Source organism: Rhyacophila brunnea, unplaced genomic scaffold (assembly GCF_057557595.1).
Source record: "Rhyacophila brunnea isolate RB1 unplaced genomic scaffold, BYU_Rbru_1.0 scaffold_5, whole genome shotgun sequence".
NCBI classification, from domain to species: domain Eukaryota; kingdom Metazoa; phylum Arthropoda; class Insecta; order Trichoptera; family Rhyacophilidae; genus Rhyacophila; species Rhyacophila brunnea.
In genome coordinates, this window is record NW_028233170.1 from 22,979,678 (window position 1) to 23,002,729 (window position 23,052).

Here is a 23,052-nt window from a genome sequence, read left to right on the forward strand (position 1 = left end):
GATGACGATATTGACGATATAAATAGGTAGGTATATAAAATCACAAATTTAAAAAAATATAGCAGTTTATATGACTAAGAAGTGTAGAATTAGGTTGGGATAACCTTCATGTGATTCAGTGGATTGATCTTGGTGGATAATGATAATGATGATATTACGAATGGGCAAATATAATATCAGCAATTTTGATAAATATAGCAATTCATATGACCGACAGTAATACAAACAACTTAGAGAGGCCTTCATCCACCAGTGGATTGATTCAGGCTCATGATGATAATGGCAATATAAATAGATATAATATCACCGATTTTGATAAATACATCAATTCAAATGACATAAAGGAGTAGAATCAGGCATGGGAGGCCTTTATCCAGCAGTGGATTAGTTCAGGTCGATGATGATAAGGACGATAGAAATGGGTATAATATCACAAATTCGTTAAACCGATAGTAGTAGAATCAGGTTGCGGAACCCTTCATCCAGCAGTGGATTGATTGTGGTTGATGATGATGACGATATGAATATGTAAATAAATATAATATCACCGATTTTGATAAATACAGCAATTTATATGGCAGAAAGGAGTATAATCAGGCTATGGGAGGCCTTTATCCAGCAGTGGATTGGTTCAGGTCGATGATGATAAGAATGATAGAAATAGGTATAATATCACAAATTCGTTAAATCGATAGTCGTAGAATCACGTTGCGGAACCCTTCATCCAGCAGTGGATTGATGATGATGATGATGAAATTCAAGACTGTCAAGAATACAATCAACGTAGAGAGGCCTTCATCCAGCAGTGGATTTAATGAGGCTCGTGATAATAATGGCATTATGAATATAGATAGGTGAATATATAATAATTCATGTGTAAGTACGGAGTAGAATAAGGCTGAGGAGGCCTTCTTCCAGCAGTGGATAGGTCCAGATTGATGATGGTAAGGATGGTAAAAACAGGTAGATATTATACAATATCACAAATTTTGTTAACTATGACAATTCGTATTAATTTATTTTATTGTTTGCAATGGCAACTTAATATAAGTATATTGTAATCTATGGAAATTAGTAGCCTAGGTAATTATTCAATAAAAAAGTGTTCGTGAACAGCCACAAAGAAGTATTTAAAAAAAGTTGCTAATAGAAATTTCACATTTTTTCGATTAATTCTAAATTTGAATTCTGACACGTCAAATGAACTTGTTTTGCGAAAGAAAACAAATGACAATCTAAGTCTATTAGTTTGACAGATAAAAAGCAGTGACATGGTTTTAGATTATATTTTCGTAGTAATTAGTGAGGAAAGATGTATTAATTTCTTGTAGCACGCCAATGTGCTACTTACAGATTTGAATAGTTTGGTGGAATATTAATTCTGATTTGTGAAATATAAAAAGTATTAAGTGACAATATAATCAATTTGCCGTAGATGGCTAGCAAGATGCGAAAATGTATGGTGACGGATGTAAAACGCGATTTAAAAATGATTCTATCTGTGATTGTGTCGAGTTTTATCAGATTGTGCCCGATTCAAATGGAAGTAGATTTGGGACTCCAAAAATTTAAGTGAATTCCTTTAATAATCAACAAAGTGGTAATTAAATAAAAAAGTTGACGTATTTTCCAAAATTTCTTAGGATAATAATATATAGGAGACTAGCTGAGCCAGCTGGCTCTCGCCAGTCTGTCTCGCTAGGTCTTGCAGACAGCTTTTCGTCATAGTGACTTGGTGTTGGATTTTAATATAATAATTGTAAAGTGTATATAGACGGCGCCATAGTTTTACCTTCGGGATGGATTTTCATTCACGTCAGACAATTGAAAATTTATCTGATTTGTCAGTTTTACGATATGCATGTCGTCACTGCAAATAAAAATTTGGAGTCATGTGCGTAGTCTATTCTGGAGTCTGGCCTTCTCAATATCATCTGACACCATTTCAGGCTGCTAAGCCTAGCAAAACAGCTGGCAATCGCCGATTGCTACCACTGTCATTTTAATTTTAATACAATATATGTGTAGGTATGTGCATTTAAATATGATAAATAGTTATACATCTCAATCGTGATTATCATAAATAGCGATCCAATATAACGCGAATATTAATCTCTTTCGGGTCCCATTTACATAATAGAAAAAGGTTAGCAGCATAAAAAATAAATTTAAACATTATTTTGTTTCATTGTCTATAAAAAATAAATGCTTGGAGCCACAGAATAATATTTTAAAAATCATATTTTGTTTTAAAAATTAACCTTAAACAATATAGTTTCCCGGTGCGGGACATTCATATCGAGACAAATGTTGATAAATAATGAAGTAATACATATTATATCTGATAAGAATAGGAATTTATAAGACCTAAAGATGTGGAATCAGCTTAAAGAGGCCTTCATCCAGCAGTGGATTGATACAGGTTAATGACGATATAAATGGGTAGGTAGGTAGGTCACAAATTTAAAAAAATATTGCAGTTTATATGACCAAGAAGAGTAGAATTAGGTTGGGATAACCTTCATCCAGCAGTGGATTAATCTTGGTTGATGATGATAATGACGATATTATGAATGGGAAAATATAATATCAGCAATTTTGATAAATATAGTAATTCATATGACCGACAGAAATTCAAACAACTTAGAGAGGCCTTCATCCACCGGTGGATTGATTCAGGTTCATAATGATAATGGAAATATAAATAGATATAATATATTATCACCGATTTTGATAAATACAGCAATTCAAATGACAGAAAGGAGTAGAATCAGGCATGGGAGGCCTTTATCCAGCAATAGATGGGTTCAGGTCAATGATGATAAAGACGATAGAAATAGGTATAATATAGTAGTAGAATCAGGTTGCGGAACTCTTCATCCAGCAGTGAATTGATCCTGGTTGATGATGATGACGATATGAATATGTAGATAAATGTAATATCACCGATTTTGATAAATACAGAAATTCATATCACAGAAAGGAGTAGAATCAGGCTAAGGAGGTCTTTAAGTAGTGGATTGGTTTAGGTCGATGATGATGATGATGACGATATGAATATGTAAATAAATATAATATCACCGATTTTGATAAATACAGCAATTCATATGACAGAAAAGAGTAGAATCAGGCTAGCGAGGTCTTTATTAAGCAGTGGATTGTTTCAGGTCGATGATGATGATGATGATGATGATGATAATGATGATAATGCCGATATGAATATGTAAATAAATATAATATCACCGATTTTGATAAATACAGCAATTCATATGACAGAAAGGAGTAGAATCAAGCTAGGGAGGTCTTTATTAAGCAGTGGATTGGTTTAGGTCGATGATGATGATGATGACGATATGAATATGTAGATAAATATAATATCACCGATTTTGATAAATACAGCAATTCATATGACAGAAAGGAGTAGAATCTGGCTAGGGAGGTCTTTATTAAGCAGTGGATTGGTTCAGGTCAATGATGATGATAATGATAATGATGATAATGACGATATGAATATGTAAATAAATATAATATCACCGATTTTGATAAATACAGCAATTCATATGACAGAAAGGAGTAGAATCAAGCTAGGGAGGTCTTTATTAAGCAGTGGATTGGTTTAGGTCGATGATGATGATGATGACGATATGAATATGTAGATAAATATAATATCACCGATTTTGATAAATACAGCAATTCATATCACAGAAAGGAGTAGAATCAGGCTAAGGAGGTCTTTAAGTAGTGGATTGGTTTAGGTCGATGATGATGATGATGACGATATGAATATGTAAATAAATATAATATCACCGATTTTGATAAATACAGCAATTCATATGACAGAAAAGAGTAGAATCAGGCTAGCGAGATCTTTATTAAGCAGTGGATTGTTTCAGGTCGATGATGATGATGATGATAATGATGATAATGACGATATGAATATGTAAATAAATATAATATCACCGATTTTGATAAATACAGCAATTCATATGACAGAAAGGAGTAGAATCAAGCTAGGGAGGTCTTTATTAAGCAGTGGATTGGTTTAGGTCGATGATGATGATGATGACGATATGAATATGTAGATAAATATAATATCACCGATTTTGATAAATACAGCAATTCATATGACAGAAAGGAGTAGAATCTGGCTAGGGAGGTCTTTATTAAGCAGTGGATTGGTTCAGGTCAATGATGATGATAATGATAATGACCATATGAATATGTAGATAAATATAATATCACCGATTTTGATAAATACATCAATGCATATGACAGAAAGGAGTAGAATCAGGCTAAGGAGGTCTTTAAGTAGTGGATTGGTTCAGGTCAATGATGATGATGATGACGATATGAATATGTAAATAAATATAATATCACCGATTTTGATAAATACAGAAATTCATATGACAGAAAGGAGTAGAATCTGGCTAGGGAGGTCTTTATTAAGCAGTGGATTGGTTCAGGTCGATGATGATGATGATGATGACGATATGAATATGTAGATAAATATAATATCACCGATTTTGATAAATACAGAAATTCATATGACAGAAAGGAGGAGAATTAGGCTAAGGGGGTCTTTATTAAGCAGTGGATTGGTTCAGGTATATGATAATGATGATGATGATGATGACGATATGAATGTGTAGATACATATAATATCACAGATTTTGATAAATACATACATTCATATGACAAAAGGAGTAGAATCAAGCTAGGGAGGTCTTTATTAAGCAGTGGATGGATCCTGGTTGATGATGATGATGACGATATGAATATTTAAATAAATATAATATCACCGATTTTGATAAATACAGAAATTCATGACAGAAAGGAGTAGAATCTGGCTAGGGAGGTCTTTATGAAGCAGTGGATTGGTTCAGGTCGATGATGATGATGATGACAACGATATGAATATGTAGATAAATATAATATCACCGATTTTGATAAATACAGAAATTCATATGACAGAAAGGAGGAGAATTAGGCTAAGGGGGTCTTTATTAAGCAGTGGATTGGTTCAGGTATATGATAATGATGATGATGATGATAACGATATGAATGTGTAGATACATATAATATCACAGATTTTGATAAATACATACATTCATATGACAAAAGGAGTAGAATCAGGCTAGGGAGGTCTTTATTAAGCAGTGGATGGATCCTGGTTGATGATGATGATGACGATATGAATATGTTTTTAAATATAATATCACCGATTTTGGTAAATACAGCAATTCATATGACAGAAAGGAGTAGAACCGGGCTAGGTAGGCCATTATCCAGCAGTGGATTGGTTCAGGTCGATGATATAAGAATGATAGAAATAGGTATAATATCACAAATTCGTTAAACCGATAGTAGTAGAATCAGGTTGCGGAACCCTTCATCCAGTAGTGGATTGATCCTAGTTGGTGATGATGATGATGATTATGATGACGATATGAATATGTAGATAAATAACATTAGAAATTCAATACTGTCAAGAATACAATCAACGTAGAGAGGCCTTCATCCAGCAGTGGATTTATTGAGGCTCGTCATAATAATGGCATAATATATAGATAGGTAGATAATTCAAAATTAACCTTAAATAATATAGTTTCCCGGTGCGGTACATTCATATCGAGACAAATGTTGATAAATAATAAAGCAATACATATTATATCTGAGAGGAATCGACCAATTCTGATAAGAATAGGTATTTATAAAACCTAAAAATGTGGAATCAGCTTGAAGAGGCTTTTATCCATCAGTGGATTCATACAGGTTGATGACGATATTGACGATATAAATAGGTAGGTATATAAAATCACAAATTTAAAAAAATATAGCAGTTTATATGACTAAGAAGTGTAGAATTAGGTTGGGATAACCTTCATGTGATTCAGTGGATTGATCTTGGTGGATAATGATAATGATGATATTACGAATGGGCAAATATAATATCAGCAATTTTGATAAATATAGCAATTCATATGACCGACAGTAATACAAACAACTTAGAGAGGCCTTCATCCACCAGTGGATTGATTCAGGCTCATGATGATAATGGCAATATAAATAGATATAATATCACCGATTTTGATAAATACATCAATTCAAATGACATAAAGGAGTAGAATCAGGCATGGGAGGCCTTTATCCAGCAGTGGATTAGTTCAGGTCGATGATGATAAGGACGATAGAAATGGGTATAATATCACAAATTCGTTAAACCGATAGTAGTAGAATCAGGTTGCGGAACCCTTCATCCAGTAGTGGATTGATCCTAGTTGGTGATGATGATGATGATTATGATGACGATATGAATATGTAGATAAATAACATTAGAAATTCAATACTGTCAAGAATACAATCAACGTAGAGAGGCCTTCATCCAGCAGTGGATTTATTGAGGCTCGTCATAATAATGGCATTATATATAGATAGGTAGATAATAATATTATATCACTGATTTTGATAAATATAACAATTCATGTGTAAGTAAGGAGTAGAATAAGGCTGAGGAGGCCTTCATCCAGCAGTGTATAGGTCAAGATTGATGATGATAGGGACGAAAAGAATAGGTAGATATTATACAATATCACACATTTTGATAACTATAACAATTTGTATTAATTTCTTTCATTGTTTGCAATGGCAACTTTTTTAGTATGGAAATTAGTAGCCTAGGTAATTATTCAATAACAAAAATAGTGGGTGAACAGCCACAAAGAAGTATTTAAAAAAATCAAATTTGGAATATCACGTTATCTATGATATGACGACCAGTGGCGGACACACCTGTCAGATTTTTATTTACGTACTGAATTGTAGCAAGATTATGGTTTTTTCACCGGAAAAAAGTGCGCCAATGCCTACATTACGATATTTGAATAAAAATAATCGAATTTGTTTGTCAAATAAAGGATTAGAAGGTCTTAAGCGACGAAGACGTCATTCTGCTGTATGTTAAAAGAAGTATGGCGAATTGTATACGCTGTATGAGAAAATATCAGTTATAAACGTCACGTACCTGTAAAATCATTGAAAATTTGTGAAATGTGGTCAATTCAAACGGTAGATGAATCGGTAGCGCACATTTTGAAGTGAAGATGTAAAAATAACAATAAAATGTCGCTTAAATGAGCTGTTAGTGAATTTTCCAAAATCTCTTAGGATAATAATATATAGGAGATACTGGAATGCAAAAACAATCAACACTTATTTTTGCTTTAAATAAACAGGTTTTCCCCCCCTACTCATAAATAAATCATCATAAATTATTCACTACGACGGCCAGCAACTGCAGCATGTCACAACATGTAGTGGATGGGTATAACCATGAACAGTCCGTGTAGAGCAGTGGTGCACAATCTATTTCAAAAAAAGGCCAATTTATCCATTTTCTATTTTTTCACGGGCCGCAGTGGGTAAAAGTGTTGAAATATAATGATATAATATTGAATATTATACTAGAGGAAGCAGGTTAAAGCAGGGGTACGACTGTGGAAGTAATAAGTCTACGGGCTGTAAATTAATGCTAGAAAGACTAGTTAAATGTATACCGATGTCATTACCTCATTAACGATGATTTGAATAGATGCTTAAATTTTACTGTATTCAACTGTATGTTGCGGCACATTTCCCGGTTGCTTACGGCACACCAGTTGGGAAGGTTAACCCTAGATACCCACTGTAATACGCCAGCCAGCTTATATGTGTATAAGTGTATAATATATTATGTATACATATTATAGTTACCTGATACTCTTCTTCCAAACGCGATAAGTAAACGGCTTTCTCAGGTGTTAGAATTTTTTCCACACATGCCAACATCAATATAACTGATTTTAAAGTATCCACACCGTATGTGTAACCTGAAAAAAGTAAAGTCATGTCAGGCATTTAAAAAATATGGCTACACTATTTTAAAAAATCAGAAAATTTAGAGAACAATCTCCCATTATAAACTGAACTTAAATAGGAAGACAATGACATGAAAATTTATAAGATAATAGATGTATAGAAATATTGTATTATCTCCAAGTCTATATTTTTCTCTCTGCGCTATAGTGAAGGTTTAATATTGCCATATAAAAATAATGACAAATAGTTACCGTGAATAGCTGAAAAATTATATGAAAGAAAATGATTTTTCAACACAGTTTTCGTTTCTTCACTAAGGTCTGGGGCTGTTATATTCCTTGATTTTTTCATATTCACTCCAAACTTATCGCAGAACCACTGAATAACTGGATCCCACTCCTTTTGCTGCATTTTGTACAGAGCATCGTCTTCCTAAGAAATTATATACATAGGTACTTTATGTTACGATGACAAGCAGAGCTAATTTCAATAATATCGACTTCATGCGCTTAATAAAATATAGTAGGTAGTTATCCACATATTTTCAAAATGCTAAAAACTCCACGCAACAATTTATTTTGTTGTAATATAATTAAAAAGAAATTTATAATGTTTTATGCTTAGGTATCATAGGAATATTCAAAAGGTAAATGTTTTGAAATCAGAGAAAAACACTTAAATTTTATTATCTGTATACAGATAGATTTGTCCATAGCCCACATCTATAAAGATGACGTATTTATCATGTGATAATGCATCTTAAACTTGATTCTATTCTGAGAACATAATCATACCAATCAATACAATGAGTAAAAATATCTCTTTACATAATAATATAAACTTTTCACTTTCTCAGTCAATTATCCCATAAAGTAGATTGACGATGCCCACATTTTTTACAATTCCATCTGGAAACCGACCCGGGGAATCTATCTGTGAATATTTCAAATTGACAGCAAGTATCATTGACAAAAAATTTAGTTTTTGGAATCAAGTATTATGACGCCCCATGTTTGGAACACCGGAAGAAAATGAAACTCCATTAAGTTGGGACCAACAATGTAGTCTATAAGATAATATGCAAGTATCATTAATTTTGTTTCAGTAGTTTTCAAATTATAACAGGAACAGATAGACGGTACATGCTGACACATCTTATAGCATAGAATAATCATGGCAATTTTATCACGACTTTGCATGTTTTTGGAGTAAAGTGGTTATGGAAAAGGTAGGTCAATATGGACGACTAAAAGGTTCATCTGTAATAAAGTTAGTTCCAAAAAAAAAGCATACTACTTACCCGTTTGTTAATAATATCTGTAGAATTTTACAAGCACATTTTATTCCTTAGACATGTGGACCATTATAAGTCACAAACATTCAATTGACAAGTAGCTAAGATGACGTTGTTTTTAAATTAAAAAGCATGCTTTATTTAAAAAAAAAAAAGTAAGTTAAGATTTCATTAATACCGCTCTAATGGAATGGGTGCATCAGAACCTATCTCCCGAAAAGGAAATCTGAATTTTATTTGGAATCATTCCAACTGAATTTTTGAAAAATATAAGGGTTTGTCACAATTGTGTCAGTGTCAATTTACTATTAAGCACATTCTCATTTAATGTCAATTAATTCTGTAATAAAAAAGGCAATTATCTAATAGTTTTGGAGTTGAAACTTACGTATGAATGAAATAGAATAGTGTCTGTTGTGAGGTAGTTTACAATATAATCAACCATTTCATATTTGTTGAGCCTATTTGGGTTGTCCACAACTGTACTAAAAAGTGAGCTCTGAAAAAAACATTGGACAAGTTCAGTATTATAGAATATATCTGGATATCAATAAAAGCATTATTCATATAATGTGTGGGCATCCGAAAATTTCAATAAGCCAGTAAGTAGATGACTAATAATTATCAGTTTACCAAAGTTGTCGATATAATTAGCATGTTATTTAAATGTGGTAATTAAATAGTAATCAAATGCTCCACAGTGAAGAAGTTAAAGTATAGCTGTAAAAACTCAAAGCCTGTGATAGTAAAACAAAAAATTACGGACATATAATATTTATAACAATTTCTCCACCATGACAGTTCATATGGATGATCAGTAGATCAGTACAATAACTATATCAAAGAGACTCATACCAAATGCATTGAGCTTCGCTGTATATTTTTAGTTTGCGAGTCCCATTCTGCAGCAATAGCAAGTGCCAAAGGTTCACTCTCTACTTGGAATGGCAAACCCAATGGTGTTTTTAACTTCCGTTGGTCTAACGTAATTTCATACTTTCCATCATTAAATAGCACTCCTGTTTTCCTGTAAAACTTTTTTATGGTAGCTGAAATTTAAGACATTATTATTTATTACAATATTATGAATGAAATCATTGTCCAATATCATCGCCATATTTACCATATTTTCTGAATAAATCTGACGGTTTACAATTATTACAAACAGCACTTCTATTAGATACAAAACCAAAAATTCTTGAAGTCAACATGTTTGTGTAAAATTTTTCAAAGTGCGATTTTAACCTGTCAAACCAAGACGTCAAAATTTAGAAATTATTGCCATAGATAGTACTAAAAATCCTTTAATGACGACCAGTGATCTTGGCAACATTACTTCCAATAAGTTTTTGGACAGAAATTAGCTTGTATCAAAGAGATTAGACTCCGTACAGTACATATGATGACAAATTTAATGTTCCTCTCCAGTCTTCAATCTCTTTGGCTTATAATAGTTATAATATTATACTTTTACCGTTCCTGAGAATATAATTAATTATAAATATTATAGGTACACAAATATCCTAACCAGACAATAATTAATTCATAATCGTATTCTTCATTGATACTATACTTTCCAAACGAAGCAAAGAAATTATTGATAAGAGAGTTTTAATAATAATTATTATATGGCTATTTTGAACTGGAGAAAAGGACGCGTTCTTTCTAGTTTGTATCCTTCGTTCTATTTTTATGAGTGACCAACTTCAACTTCAATCAATTAAAACCCGTTTCGTATTATAATAACCGTAAATAAAATTGTTATCAATAAGATGTAGGCAATGAATACTGTAGGTACTCTTCTGTAACATCTTCTTGGGTACGTTTCTAGGCGCTGTTGTCTACTACATTAATTATATTCGTTGGTATTTTTGCCAGTCGATCACCGCAAAACTTGATTTTATTGCGAGCGGGAATGTAGGATTTCAAACTTGAATATTTTACGAAAACTTCGTTAAACGAAAGAACAATCGTGCAGGAAGAAAATTTTGATTCCGGAAATAATTCCAAAGCATTGTTGGAATGCAATGCAACGGTGAATTCACGTAGGTTATTTATTACCTACGTGATAAGAATTTCGCCTCCGCGCACCTTTCTGTACTTACTTTAGAAAGGTACAAATTATGAAAACGGCTACTTTAGTACCTACCTAATAAGATTAGATTAAAATATCCAATTTCATTATATAAAATATTTAACATTACGCCGGTAAGAAAATAAATTAATAAGTACCTACCTACTTAACAAAGTCGATATTTCTATAGGTACCTATCATTTCCGCTTGTAGGTATATTATGAATGAGTTATCGAGAGATCTTCATGGCGTATATGTATTTAAATATTTGTAAGTATGTATTTAATGAATTTGTTGTCATTCCGTCAACTCAGGGGATCAATGCGCTAGATCGAAACGGTAAGTACCTAGGTATATTGAATGAACGTACAGGTGAGTTTGAACACATTCAAGGATTCAAAATTCAAATCATAACGTCTCACCCATAACACATGGAACGAAAGCCGAGCGATATAGTAAATGATAAAATCAAAAAAAATAATATCGTCCAATCTCTTTGGATAGAATATTTTTTGTGGTTTTTCTTATAATACCAGGTGAATATGTAAGTAATGGGTGATTAATCAATGTAAAAAAAACAAACTATTGTATGGTGCAATGTTAAGCCGAAATAATCAATAGGGCACATTAGAAATCAACACAATAGTAAATTTAATTATAATAAGCCTACTTTCGATAATTACGTAGAATTTCGATTTATTTTCTTGATCAAATGCATCGTTTTCAAAGTAGTACCGGTAGGTCGTGCTAAAAAAACTTTGTCTATTGACTATTCCTCTCTCCTCTGAATCTGAAACCGTATATTACCGTATATTTACGTATATTATCTATGTCTGAAACCGGTGAAATCTCTAGAGGCGGTGGTTGTGGTTTATCGCAACATTCCTTTGGAATAGCGAATAATCAAACTTTTGTTGATTTTTGATTATTTTTTTTTTGACTTGACAGTTTAAAATGACAGAACGGATAGAACTTTTAAAGTGTTTACAAGAAGGGGAATGTTCTTCTTCTGTGTAGCGGTTTTTTTTATTGTTTGCATGATATTAAATTTTATATTCGATATTTTGTGGTTTTTAATAATCTGTATATAAGTCAACTCAACTTAACTTTAAATCAAATGAAAGTATCTAAGTAAGTAAGTAGTGACCTATAAAACTTTTATTTCTGTGTCAACTACATAATGCTGTGATATTATGGTATCTATGTTCTAACATTGACACCTCTTATTTGACATTCAATATTTTTGAAATGATATATGTACCTATATTAGTTGAGGTGTATAAAAGCAAAGGCAGCAATCTCCCACTTTTATGTTTTGAGAAAAAACCCAAAAACTTAAAAATATTAAAGGAGATATCGTAGGAATCTAAAAAAAATACATGATTTTAGTATTTTGATATCAAGGAACAAATTCATTCTCAGTTTTTCTTTAATGTATGTCTATAAAAAGATACTTAGTATTTAAATTGGGAGATTGCTGCTTTTGCTACCACGCGGTGGAGATTGCTGCCTTTGCATCTTACAAAATTGGAGATTGCTATGTTTGCCATAAAACATTATAAACTGCTGACTTATTTGCTGTGTGTTAATTAGCTCGAAGGAAAACCTCATAACTTGGAAAGGGATATTAAAAAGATTTTAAATTAGCACCAACAAAAATCACCGTCAACTGTCTGTTTAGTATGGAGCGGCCATCCTGTGGCGTGACGTTCCCTTGCATTTGATTGGTTGAAATGGAAATTGCTGTGTATGCTTTTAAAAGGACAGTGAGATTACTGCCTTTGGTTTTAAAAAAGGTGCGTTTTGATGAGAAAATGCTGGGTTTGCCATTAAATATTGAATTTATTTGGTTCACAATTATTATAATCTCTATGGAACTGTATTCAGAACTTTTTTTTTGATTTTTCAGAGATTGCTATCTATGCTTTTATACCCCTCAGTTTATGTCTATGATGTTAGGTAGAATAATGAATATTTTCCTATCTTCAAGATTTTTAAAATTTCAATAACTTTTCTTGTAGAGTTTTATTTCTAAACATTTAAAACGAAAGATATAATTTTGCTACACTTATTACAATATGAATAAAAATAAATATTTGTTGTTGACATTATATTTTAGTTTTAAGTAGGCATTGTAAGGTTTTTATTTATTTTTTAATCTTGACTGACCCATTACTGGCAAATGTTGGCACCCGTGAATGCGTGTTGAAATACCGACACTGTGTCGATAGATTTAAAACATATACCAACCAACGCATATTTCACCCTCTTCACAATGGTGAACACCACGTGACCACTGCGTTTGTCTAACTTGGGTCATTGTGCAGGCAAGTATTATAATTTTACCTGCTGTTGTATTGCTTATTCTCCTATAAGTGAGAGTTCTCCTTCAGGCCCTCTCCAATTCTGTTAACAAAACCTTACAGGTTTACAGCGCTTTTCTGCCTACCCCAATGCCAGGGCACATTCGAGCTCCTCAACGTTCTCACAGACATTTGCAAATCGTAGCTCTACTTTGTGTCGCATTACAAGCCACTGGTACTGTGGGTACAACAAGAGTGATCAGCAGTTATAGGTATATTTTCCTAGCATTAAAACAGACATTGCAGCAAACAATATCAATACCTACATAATATGCGAATCACCCGTGTTGCCAATTAAAAATAATTCCGGTGTATCACTGTATATGCAATATCCTCCTGAACATCACATTCATTAACACCGTGAACTCTCATACCGGAAAGAGATGGCCATATAGCATTGATATCAAAAAATGATTGTTGTTCGTGTAGCATTGCAGATAGTAATGTTCACGCAACGCAAACCGGCACGCCAGCTTATAGAAGATTGACTCTACACATCCTGCATAGCAAATCGGAAGTGTGGGTTCTTGAGATAAGAAAATCTATACTTAGATATTATGAAGTAGGAACTATTATTTTGTGTTATACGTATTATTATATACTTTATTTTTAGAAAATGGAACCAGGAATAGTTTGCTTTCAACATTGCGGACCAAAAGTATTTTGCAAAACTCTTCCTGACGCATGTCCCGTATGTAAAAAAGATTTATCAGCTGCTGATTTTGGGCTACTACCTTTTCGGTAAGGGTTTTTTTTACATGGTTAATAAAAGTGATCGTATATATCGTCGGTGTTTTGTAAAAAGGGCGAATTAACCAAAATGCTACTTTACAGGAGGAGGATTTTTAACTTTTGACATTTATTTGTTTTTTACCTGTAGATGATTATAAATATCTAACAAGTTTATATTAAAGCTTAGAAAGAATATTGTCATTATAATAGGTAAGTATTATTATATAATATTTTAAAAGGCCTAATATGTCACATTTGCTTTTTATTTCGTAATTTTAATTAATTTAATTTTAGTCGATTATCGTTTTTAAGTACTTTCCTGTGGAGATAAAAATTCGCCGTTTTTACACAACAAAGCTAGTGGGGTACATATTGTATTTTCATTAAAATCTCGATTTCGCCAAAATGGTTGATTCGCCCTTTTTACAAAACAACGACGATATTATAATTTTTTTTTGTTTTTAAAAAAATGTCACCTATGTATGTATAGAGTTACGAGGGGCTGATGATGAAACAGGTATACATGATTGGGGCCACCAGGGAATTCAGGTAGCCGTTTATTTGGGTCAAAATGCCCTAGTCCCGATGTGTCCCAAATAAGTGGAATCCACTGTTATTTAAATAATGAATTTTTCAGCACTTTTCACAAACCTACGTATTTTTCTGCCAAATGACACCGAGCGATTATTGCGTCAGCTTATAATGTTGTGGGTCCTGAGTTCAAATTCCATGTCTGGAAAAATCCACATGTTCTTTTTCAATGTGTTTGGACCTAGACTGTTTCCCAACCTTATTTTTGCCAAGCCCCACTTCAATGCTTCAAAAATAATACTAAAAACATGATATACAGTACTCTCTCAGTAATCCGCCACCTCAAAAACCAAGACAAGTGCCCAATTAGTGAAAGTGGCGGATTATAGTGCATACATACAAAATATGGTAAAAATTAAAACACGTATTTCGTAGAAATAGTTGTTCAAAGGAGAAGTTTCCGAAATAAACCCGTCCGTCTGCGTTATATACTTGTACGCGGCGGTCTACTGAATTTGAAAATCGAATACCGGCGAATTATAGAGCTTGATTTTATGCTTTCAACTAGTAAAAATAACGGCGGATTATAGTAGTTGTCGGATAATCGAGCGACGTATAACTGAGAGTGTACTGTATAAACATATTTTTCTTGTAATAGTAATAATGGAAAATTTGAGAACCAAACCTGATTTACAGAATGTTATGTCGTTATGTCGAATTTACATTCATATATTTAACTTTGAAGTCAATTCATTTAACTTGGTCACTAGTGCACTTTTTAATCCTGATCCACAATGATCATTAAATGTACACATAAATATATACATTCTCTATTCAAAAACTCAAAAGTTTTTCTTTTATGATGTGTGATATTCCTTCAAATCTTTTTTTTTACATTTCAGAGTACCGTTTCCATTTGTGAAGGCTTCACAATATTCCTGCGCTGTATTGATAAAACCTACGACTGGAGATTTTCTTAAGTAATGACAATTATTACATTGGGATAGCTTTAACTTAATTTTACATTTAAGATAGTGAACTAATTGTATTTGATTATAATTTTACAAATTGGTTGGGTCGATAGCTATTTTAGTTTGTACACTATAATACCCCGTTTACACGTGCATGGATTACTGCTGACAGTACGTATTATTGCGGCCATAACAAGAAAATGCACGTGTAAACATGTATTGTCGTGTAAGTTGCAAGATTGCACGCATGAATCAAAAAAGATCGGAAGCTTCTGAATTTTCATGCAACAGTTGGGATTTTTTCGATCTGCGCCTGCACAGTAGAACGATAGTGGCGAACCTGCCTGCAAAAAAATGAACTACACAGCGTAGTCATTTTGACGTTAACCAAATTTCACTACCTGTCAAATAGTACTATAAAATGACAACATTGCGCCTCGCTTGCTCTTGTAAAACAAGACAGTCTGCACTTTTACGTGTAAACGATTATTATTGCGATAGTTTAAAATACACACTATTGCTACTAGTAAATCCATGCACGTGTACAGGCGCTATTACACTAACACCACAGTAGTTTATTGTGCGAATACCATTTCTTCACATGTGCACGAAGAAAGCAGACCTATCGCTGGCAGTGTTTACATTACGTCTGTTGTATCAGATTGTCTCTCAAACTGTATATTGACAATGTAGTCCATTTATAGATAGTATGACTGACATAATAATGCATCAGTAAGGGATGTAAACTGATTTATTTTTATAGTTAGGAATTAATTTTACATACCTAACATGTCTGTTTAATTTTTAAAATTCATTATTCATACGATTTTTATTTAAACTCGGTATTGTTATGCAGCCCAGTTCCCACTAGCATTCATTAGACATACCTATTTAACCCGTCTACTTGAATTTAATAATAACAGAATCTATTGTTTATTTGACCAAAGTAATATATTTTAATTGATTTTACGTGGCATATAGGATGTTGCCCAACACTTTTTAATAAATGAAAGTTGTCTTTATAACAGTTCTGAATTAGACAGATGGGTCAGAGTGAGATTAGAGTCGATCAGTCATACTCCTTGTCAGTTTGTTGATCTATTCATTATTCTCGTATACGTATTAATTAATTATTTTATTCATAGTGATTTATTTATTCTAAATTTAATTGCAATTTGAGTTATATAAAAAAATAACCTGCACAATCGACAACTTACTGATCAGTTGCTGCGGTGCTTTTTAAAAATATAAAAACTCTTCTGAACATAACAATCTGCATAAATCTGGTGACAGTCCTGTGATTGTTCTCCAGAGTTCAAATTCTTTGGGTTGGCTCTTGCATTTAAAGTTATCCAGAAGTGTTCACTACCTAAAAATGCTTATTGATGATTTCTTTTATAATTCATTGTTTGATTTTCATTCACAGTGAGTACTACAATTCAAAAGATCTTCATATAGGGGTAACAACTTCAAAATGCAAAATTTACGAATTTGACAAAAAGGGCTTGCAGACAACTGGAACAAATTGGGATGAATGTCTTCTCATAGGACAGATGTCCCTATCTTGGGCAGATCACTGGGATAAAACTTTAACCATGGTAATGGATTGTTTTGGTCACTAAATAAAATACATGTTTTATAAAACGTTATGCAAGTTTTGGATTGTGCACTGTTGTTTGTGTGTGAGTTTCCATGTGGTATCACTTATTGAAAAGTCTCATATGCAATGGTCCACATTCTATTTAAGATAATTTAAATACAATAACCAAGTTAAAAGTACAGATTTATTGAAAATGCGGTGATTTTTAGGTCTTAGACGGACCATCCCTTTTTAAAAAATAAAAATAGGTTGTACAATGTGTTCAGCATTATCTATTCTTTGAATTGACATAAATTTTCTGGCACTACAGTAAACTCCCGATTATCCGGTTTGCGGATTATCCGTGCATGAATTTTATTTTAAAAAAATCGCTCACTTTTGTAATCATGACAATTGATTCAAAACTCTTAGGAAAATTCGAAGTGATATTAGAAAATCATTAAAAGGTTCCGGCAAATAAACCAAAATCACAGATTTTCTTAATATATAATGTGTATTAAACATGTTAGAATAATTGTCTGCTTTAATGTATGATAATATGCAATATCATCCTTAAGCGATGACTAATAAGTTCTTTTCTTTCGGCAATGTTTTTATTAGCAATTTCTTTATGATGAGTTTGAAGATGTTCGAGATACAAATTTGAAATTCCACATAATTTAATAAACATCAGGACCGGTTTCATCTGCTTCAATATGACGTTGTCAACCAACAAATCAGTTGGAATAAGTAGTACATGTTGTATTGTAAAGTCAAACAGCAATTCGAGTGTTTAAAGTCAAACAACGTTATCTACAAAAAAGTGTTTTTTTTTTTTGAAATAACGTTATTTTAAATTTTCGGCTACATGATAGTCAAACAACGTTACGTCAATCTTTTCTAATTTCTTCTTAAATCTTCAGTAAAGTTTAACGTTAACTACTTAAGTTACCCTTGTTTTCATATTTTTTAAAAACTATTCCTATAAATTTTAACATCATCATAAACAAGATAAATGTACAATACACAATAAATTATAAAATATGAACATTAGGTTTTAAATAAACATTTCTCTTGTTAAGTTACAAGAATCTAAAATAACGATTTTTGGCTCTCCTGTAAAGTTGCACTGTTGTAGATAGTGTTGTTTGACATTAAGCTCTCGAATTTGGTAGTTGTTTAAGATCAATCCAAGTCAAAAATACATTGTAGGGAGGACATACTGACTCTTTAAAATTTATTATACCTTAGACTTTATGGGCAACTACACTGCTTATCATACTTTCATTTACCATAGGTTATGCCTTATTATCTATTATTGCTACATTTAGAAAGTTTTCAACCTATGTATATGTTTTAATAGTAGATAAACGACAATAAAGTTAAAGATTATAATCATTAATTGGTCAATGTATATTGAAGAGGATTCTTTTTTTTTATAGATTTCCCAACAATCAATATGGACATCTAATGATTACAATGAAGAGTCATACAACTGCTATACTTTTGTGTTGGCATTCTTGAAAGAAGTGAAGTGTGGGCCGATGTCTGAAGCTGCCGGAAGCCGGACCGCGTTCTGTGAAAAGTTTATTGTGCCCCGTACCAGCGCCGCTGGGAAATATATCTCATTATATCGACGACTTCGAGACAATGACTTTTTTATACATTGGCAAGATAACAAATAACTCATTTTGATATTTATGTGGGTTGTTTGAAAAGACAGGTATTATTTACAAAGTCAAAGACAATATATCATTGCTGTTTGGCCAAAACTATTTAAAAGCAGAGATGAAATGTAATTTATTTTGTGGTGACAGTATGGGCTTATGTTCATAAAATCGGGGCGGGGCGCTACCTGAATTTGTCCAATACAAAAGACTTTCAAGAATAGTTTTAAACGTTCGGTTGTCTACGACTTTTTCGATCAGACACGAGAGTGGTTAAGCGGGAGACAAGCCTGTACTACATGTTTTAATTATAAAAAAATCTTTCAGTATCAAATATTTTTTTATACATTATAAATCTTATGTTACTCTGAATTCCTATCTGATCTAATGTTTAAATAATCATCGCAGCTGTCGACGAACTTTCTTCTCAAAACAAGATCTATATAGAAAACAAAAGTCAAATTGTCAAATTAATCATTAAATTTTACCTCGGTTGACTTTGTTTCCATCGAAACTCTAGTGTGGTGAGAAGTTTCCCTAAATATTCTCTACTGCAATCTACTATGTATATTGCTTTCTTTTAAGGCTGCCTGTAGGAATTATTTTTTGTACCGTAAAGAATTCATGAATTTTGTAGCGAACTGATTCTTTGCAAAAATTGACGATGTAGATTTTTTCAATTACACGTGAAGAATTGATGCCTTTTGGTGTAGTAAATAACGCGTGACTTATTCATTTAATCGATTGTTTCCTTTCCCACATTAATTTCTGATTGCTGCTAACAGCAATACCAGTTGCTTCGCTTGCTAATTAAATAATATTGTAGTCCAGATTGTTCTGGTTTCTAATCAGTTTTAAATATTTCATGACATTAAAAACATTTTCATTCATTTCTCCTTGTAAATGCGCTGATCAAGATGTTTAATTTGTAATAAAACTTTTAGTATTAAAATCAACTTTTCTCACAGTGGGAGTGATGTAAACACTGCTGAATTCAGTGATATACTAATTAGCCCAACTTACTTTTGGTACAATACAAATAAATGTAAATATGTTTATAATCGTTCCGGCACAAAGATAACCTCGGGCTGGTTCGTCGCTACTAACCCACCTGTTTGCACTCTTGAGGCGATAGGAAAAACTGTCGACAAACTTTACCTGTCTGCATTTCTACAAAATGGTGCAAATAACACTAAGGGCCAGGAAATTGGGGGTATTTTCTTTAAAATTGTTCTATTCTAGATAACTTTGTAAAAGTATTATTTAAGTGATTAACTATTTTCGATCGGTTTAAGAAATACTGGGGATGCCTGTTCCTGTAACCCCTAGAGATAAATAACACCTGTTGATATATAATATTTTTTTATTATTAGTATTAAATTAAATACTATCTATTTAAATACCCAAAATAATTTAAAAATCCTAATTTGAAGTGGCAACAGGTCATATATTAAATTTGTTCATGCTAACGTGAATAGTTTGCTTATATTTTACAAAATATTATGTGCAATCTATGCCTGTTTTCACAGCTGTTTTATTTTCTCGCAGCCCAATGCTTATGGATTGGTTGGAAACGATTAAGGATCGGTTTATTCTGAGGCTTGAATTGCTTAGATAGCTCAGAATGAATTGTCAACCAGCGGTCAAATTTACGACACAATCAAATATACCTAATCTTAAATGTGAAGTGTCTATGCTATGATCTCCAATAAACAATATTTACATGTGCTGACTATTATAATAATATGTAGTATTATAATATATCAGTGGCGAGGGATGGAGGTACGCTGTTTAGATTTGACATAAATAGTGCACACTGAACTCTGTCAGTCATACTTATTTGTATTCATTGAACTAATAATACAAATTGCAGATGGTGTTGTTAGTTTTAAAAACCCTGCCGTAAACACTCCCAGCACCATTTACAATTTTGTACTCTTAATTCAATGAAAACAAATAAGTATGGACTGACAAAGTGTGCATTATTTTTGTTGGATCTCCACATCCTACCACTACTATTATGGTTTGGCCTAGGTAAGGAATTTTAAAAACTAACCAATACCATCTGTAATTTGTTATATTAGTTCAACGAAAACAAATAATATCAATACTATCGACCGAAGGTACTTGATGGAAATTAAATTTTAATGAATTTAAGTTTTGTACTATGTATTCCATTCGTCATTCCAACAAAAACTTAAATCCATTAGCATGAAAACAAATAAGTATAACTGACAATGTTTAATGTGGTACACCTTATGTCGAATCTCCACAGTCAACCTCCACCTTTCGCCACTGGAGTATATAATTAGGTGCATGCACACAAATAATGACAAATTGGCTATAATGATTTAGTGATTTAAGCAAACATAATTAGTGTGACAAAAAGTACAGTTTGGGGCCATATTTTATGCACAGTATTTTGAATATATTAATTTTGATTTGAGTTGTAGTGAATTCCTAAGTAATTTCCACAGGAAATTCTATTTCTAATTTTATTGGCTGATTGCTTAATCGATATAAGTGTTATTAGTCCTTTTTAAGGGATCTAAAGATATATGGATTTTTCATGAATTTAAAAAGAAATTGTAATATTATTAAGCAGCTATTTGTTTATTTATTGAAATCCGACTGGTGCTCTCATGCTAATATTAATAATTACCTACCTGAGGTATAGAAAAATATAAATATTCAATTCATAATTTAATTGTGATTCCCTACAAATAGAATAATTAATTCAATAGTAATTAGACAAGGAAAATATTTTATTTATTTTAGGTTGTAATAATTTTATTTAACTGGTTTACATGTGCAAAAATATGAGATATGTTATTGAATGCTATTAAAATTAGGTAGGTACCTATGTTTTCAAAATTTAAAAAATATTTAATTAGATTTTAGTTAATAACTTATTTGTCATCAAACAGTATTAAAAAGTTGCCATTCTATTTCGGTTCAATTATAGATATAATTTTTTAAATATAAATTAATCAACATATATTTTTTAAACTGAAGTACCACGGAGGGGCTTCTCAAAATGCACTATATGTATGTGATATATAGGTGAAACATTACTATAAATTTTAATTTACTTTGTCACATTTTTGTTTTCTAACCTTTAGAGTTTATGTCCTACGGCAGGGGTCGGCAAACTTTTGACACGGAGATGCAAAATAATTTAGATTTTTTCAAGTCATAGATATGTTGTCATATACAGGAGTGCCTGACTATGATTACTAGAGAAGGAACACTGACATGTTGAAAATCTTCATATACATCTTTTATCGTAGCCCACTTACGTTGTCAAAATAAATTGTATATTTCTTCTCTCCAGATTTTCATATTCGGTACCTTGACGTTAAAGTTTGGAGATCTATAAATTAATAGGCCAACATTGGCAGTGAGAGGATTTGTAAAAGCAAAAATCACTTCAATCTTTGCTATTCATGAATTCCACAAACTTTCACTGAGAAGGTTTCTTCAGGTTTAAAATAGCTGTCCCGTAATGATAACGTTGATGGAGGAACTGTTTTTTCAGCAAGTTTAGAAAATATAGTGTAACAATACGTTACAGGGAGCTCGAAAGCTGTTATTTGCTGACCTCTGTCCTACGGGAACATCTCAAAACATGGTTCAAAGAAATGAAATATGTACTCCAAAAATTACTGTGAGATTCACCGTGGCTATATTTTGAATCTTTGATAGAAGACTGCGAATTTATTTCTTACCTCCATAATTTATATATAAAAAAATGTAATAAAGTAATTTATTTTTGATATTATGTGTTGACTGATTTATTATCTGTTTATATATGTATGAAGTTTTTAACTTTATCAATCAAGGTTTATTTTATTAGTTACTTATATATTAATCGAAAAATATATTTCTAATGGTTTGAGGAAGGTTCTGGGGGGTACGATCCTTTTGTGTGTGGCTAATAATAAATTACAGTGGCGAAGGGTGGAGGTAAGCTGTTAAGATCCGCCA

The 23,052-nt window shown here is 32.1% G+C and overlaps 2 protein-coding genes across 5 annotated transcripts in view; one reads left to right on the forward strand and one right to left on the reverse strand.

Annotated features, from left to right (window-relative positions):
* Nucleotides 1-10,382, reverse strand: part of l(2)k14505 (ATP synthase mitochondrial F1 complex assembly factor 2 homolog l(2)k14505) — a 12,229-nt gene extending 1,847 nt beyond the window's left edge. The window contains exons 1-5 of the mRNA XM_085955858.1: nt 10,272-10,382; nt 10,004-10,197; nt 9,537-9,647; nt 8,106-8,286; nt 7,750-7,865 (exon numbers count right to left, since the gene is read on the reverse strand). Of these exons, the coding sequence (XP_085811984.1) occupies nt 7,750-7,865; nt 8,106-8,286; nt 9,537-9,647; nt 10,004-10,197; nt 10,272-10,359 (690 nt within the window). The 5' untranslated portion in view covers nt 10,360-10,382. The remainder of the gene's footprint in view (nt 1-7,749; nt 7,866-8,105; nt 8,287-9,536; nt 9,648-10,003; nt 10,198-10,271) is intronic.
* A 1,681-nt stretch (nt 10,383-12,063) lies between these two features.
* Nucleotides 12,064-22,792, forward strand: LOC147066180 (MKRN2 opposite strand protein). Of its 4 annotated transcripts, XM_085955861.1 has the most exons (6): nt 12,064-12,357; nt 13,649-13,797; nt 14,199-14,326; nt 15,751-15,828; nt 17,246-17,417; nt 18,841-22,792. In XM_085955861.1, the coding sequence occupies exons 3-6, from the start codon at nt 14,202-14,204 to the stop codon at nt 19,081-19,083; spliced, it is 618 nt and encodes a 205-aa protein (XP_085811987.1). In that variant the 5' UTR covers nt 12,064-12,357; nt 13,649-13,797; nt 14,199-14,201; the 3' UTR covers nt 19,084-22,792. The 4 variants fall into 4 exon arrangements, with proteins under 4 accessions (XP_085811987.1, XP_085811985.1, XP_085811988.1 ...); XM_085955859.1 differs by lacking the exon at nt 13,649-13,797; XM_085955862.1 differs by lacking the exon at nt 13,649-13,797 and having other exon boundaries at nt 12,064-12,353.
* Nucleotides 22,793-23,052: the final 260 nt, after the last annotated feature.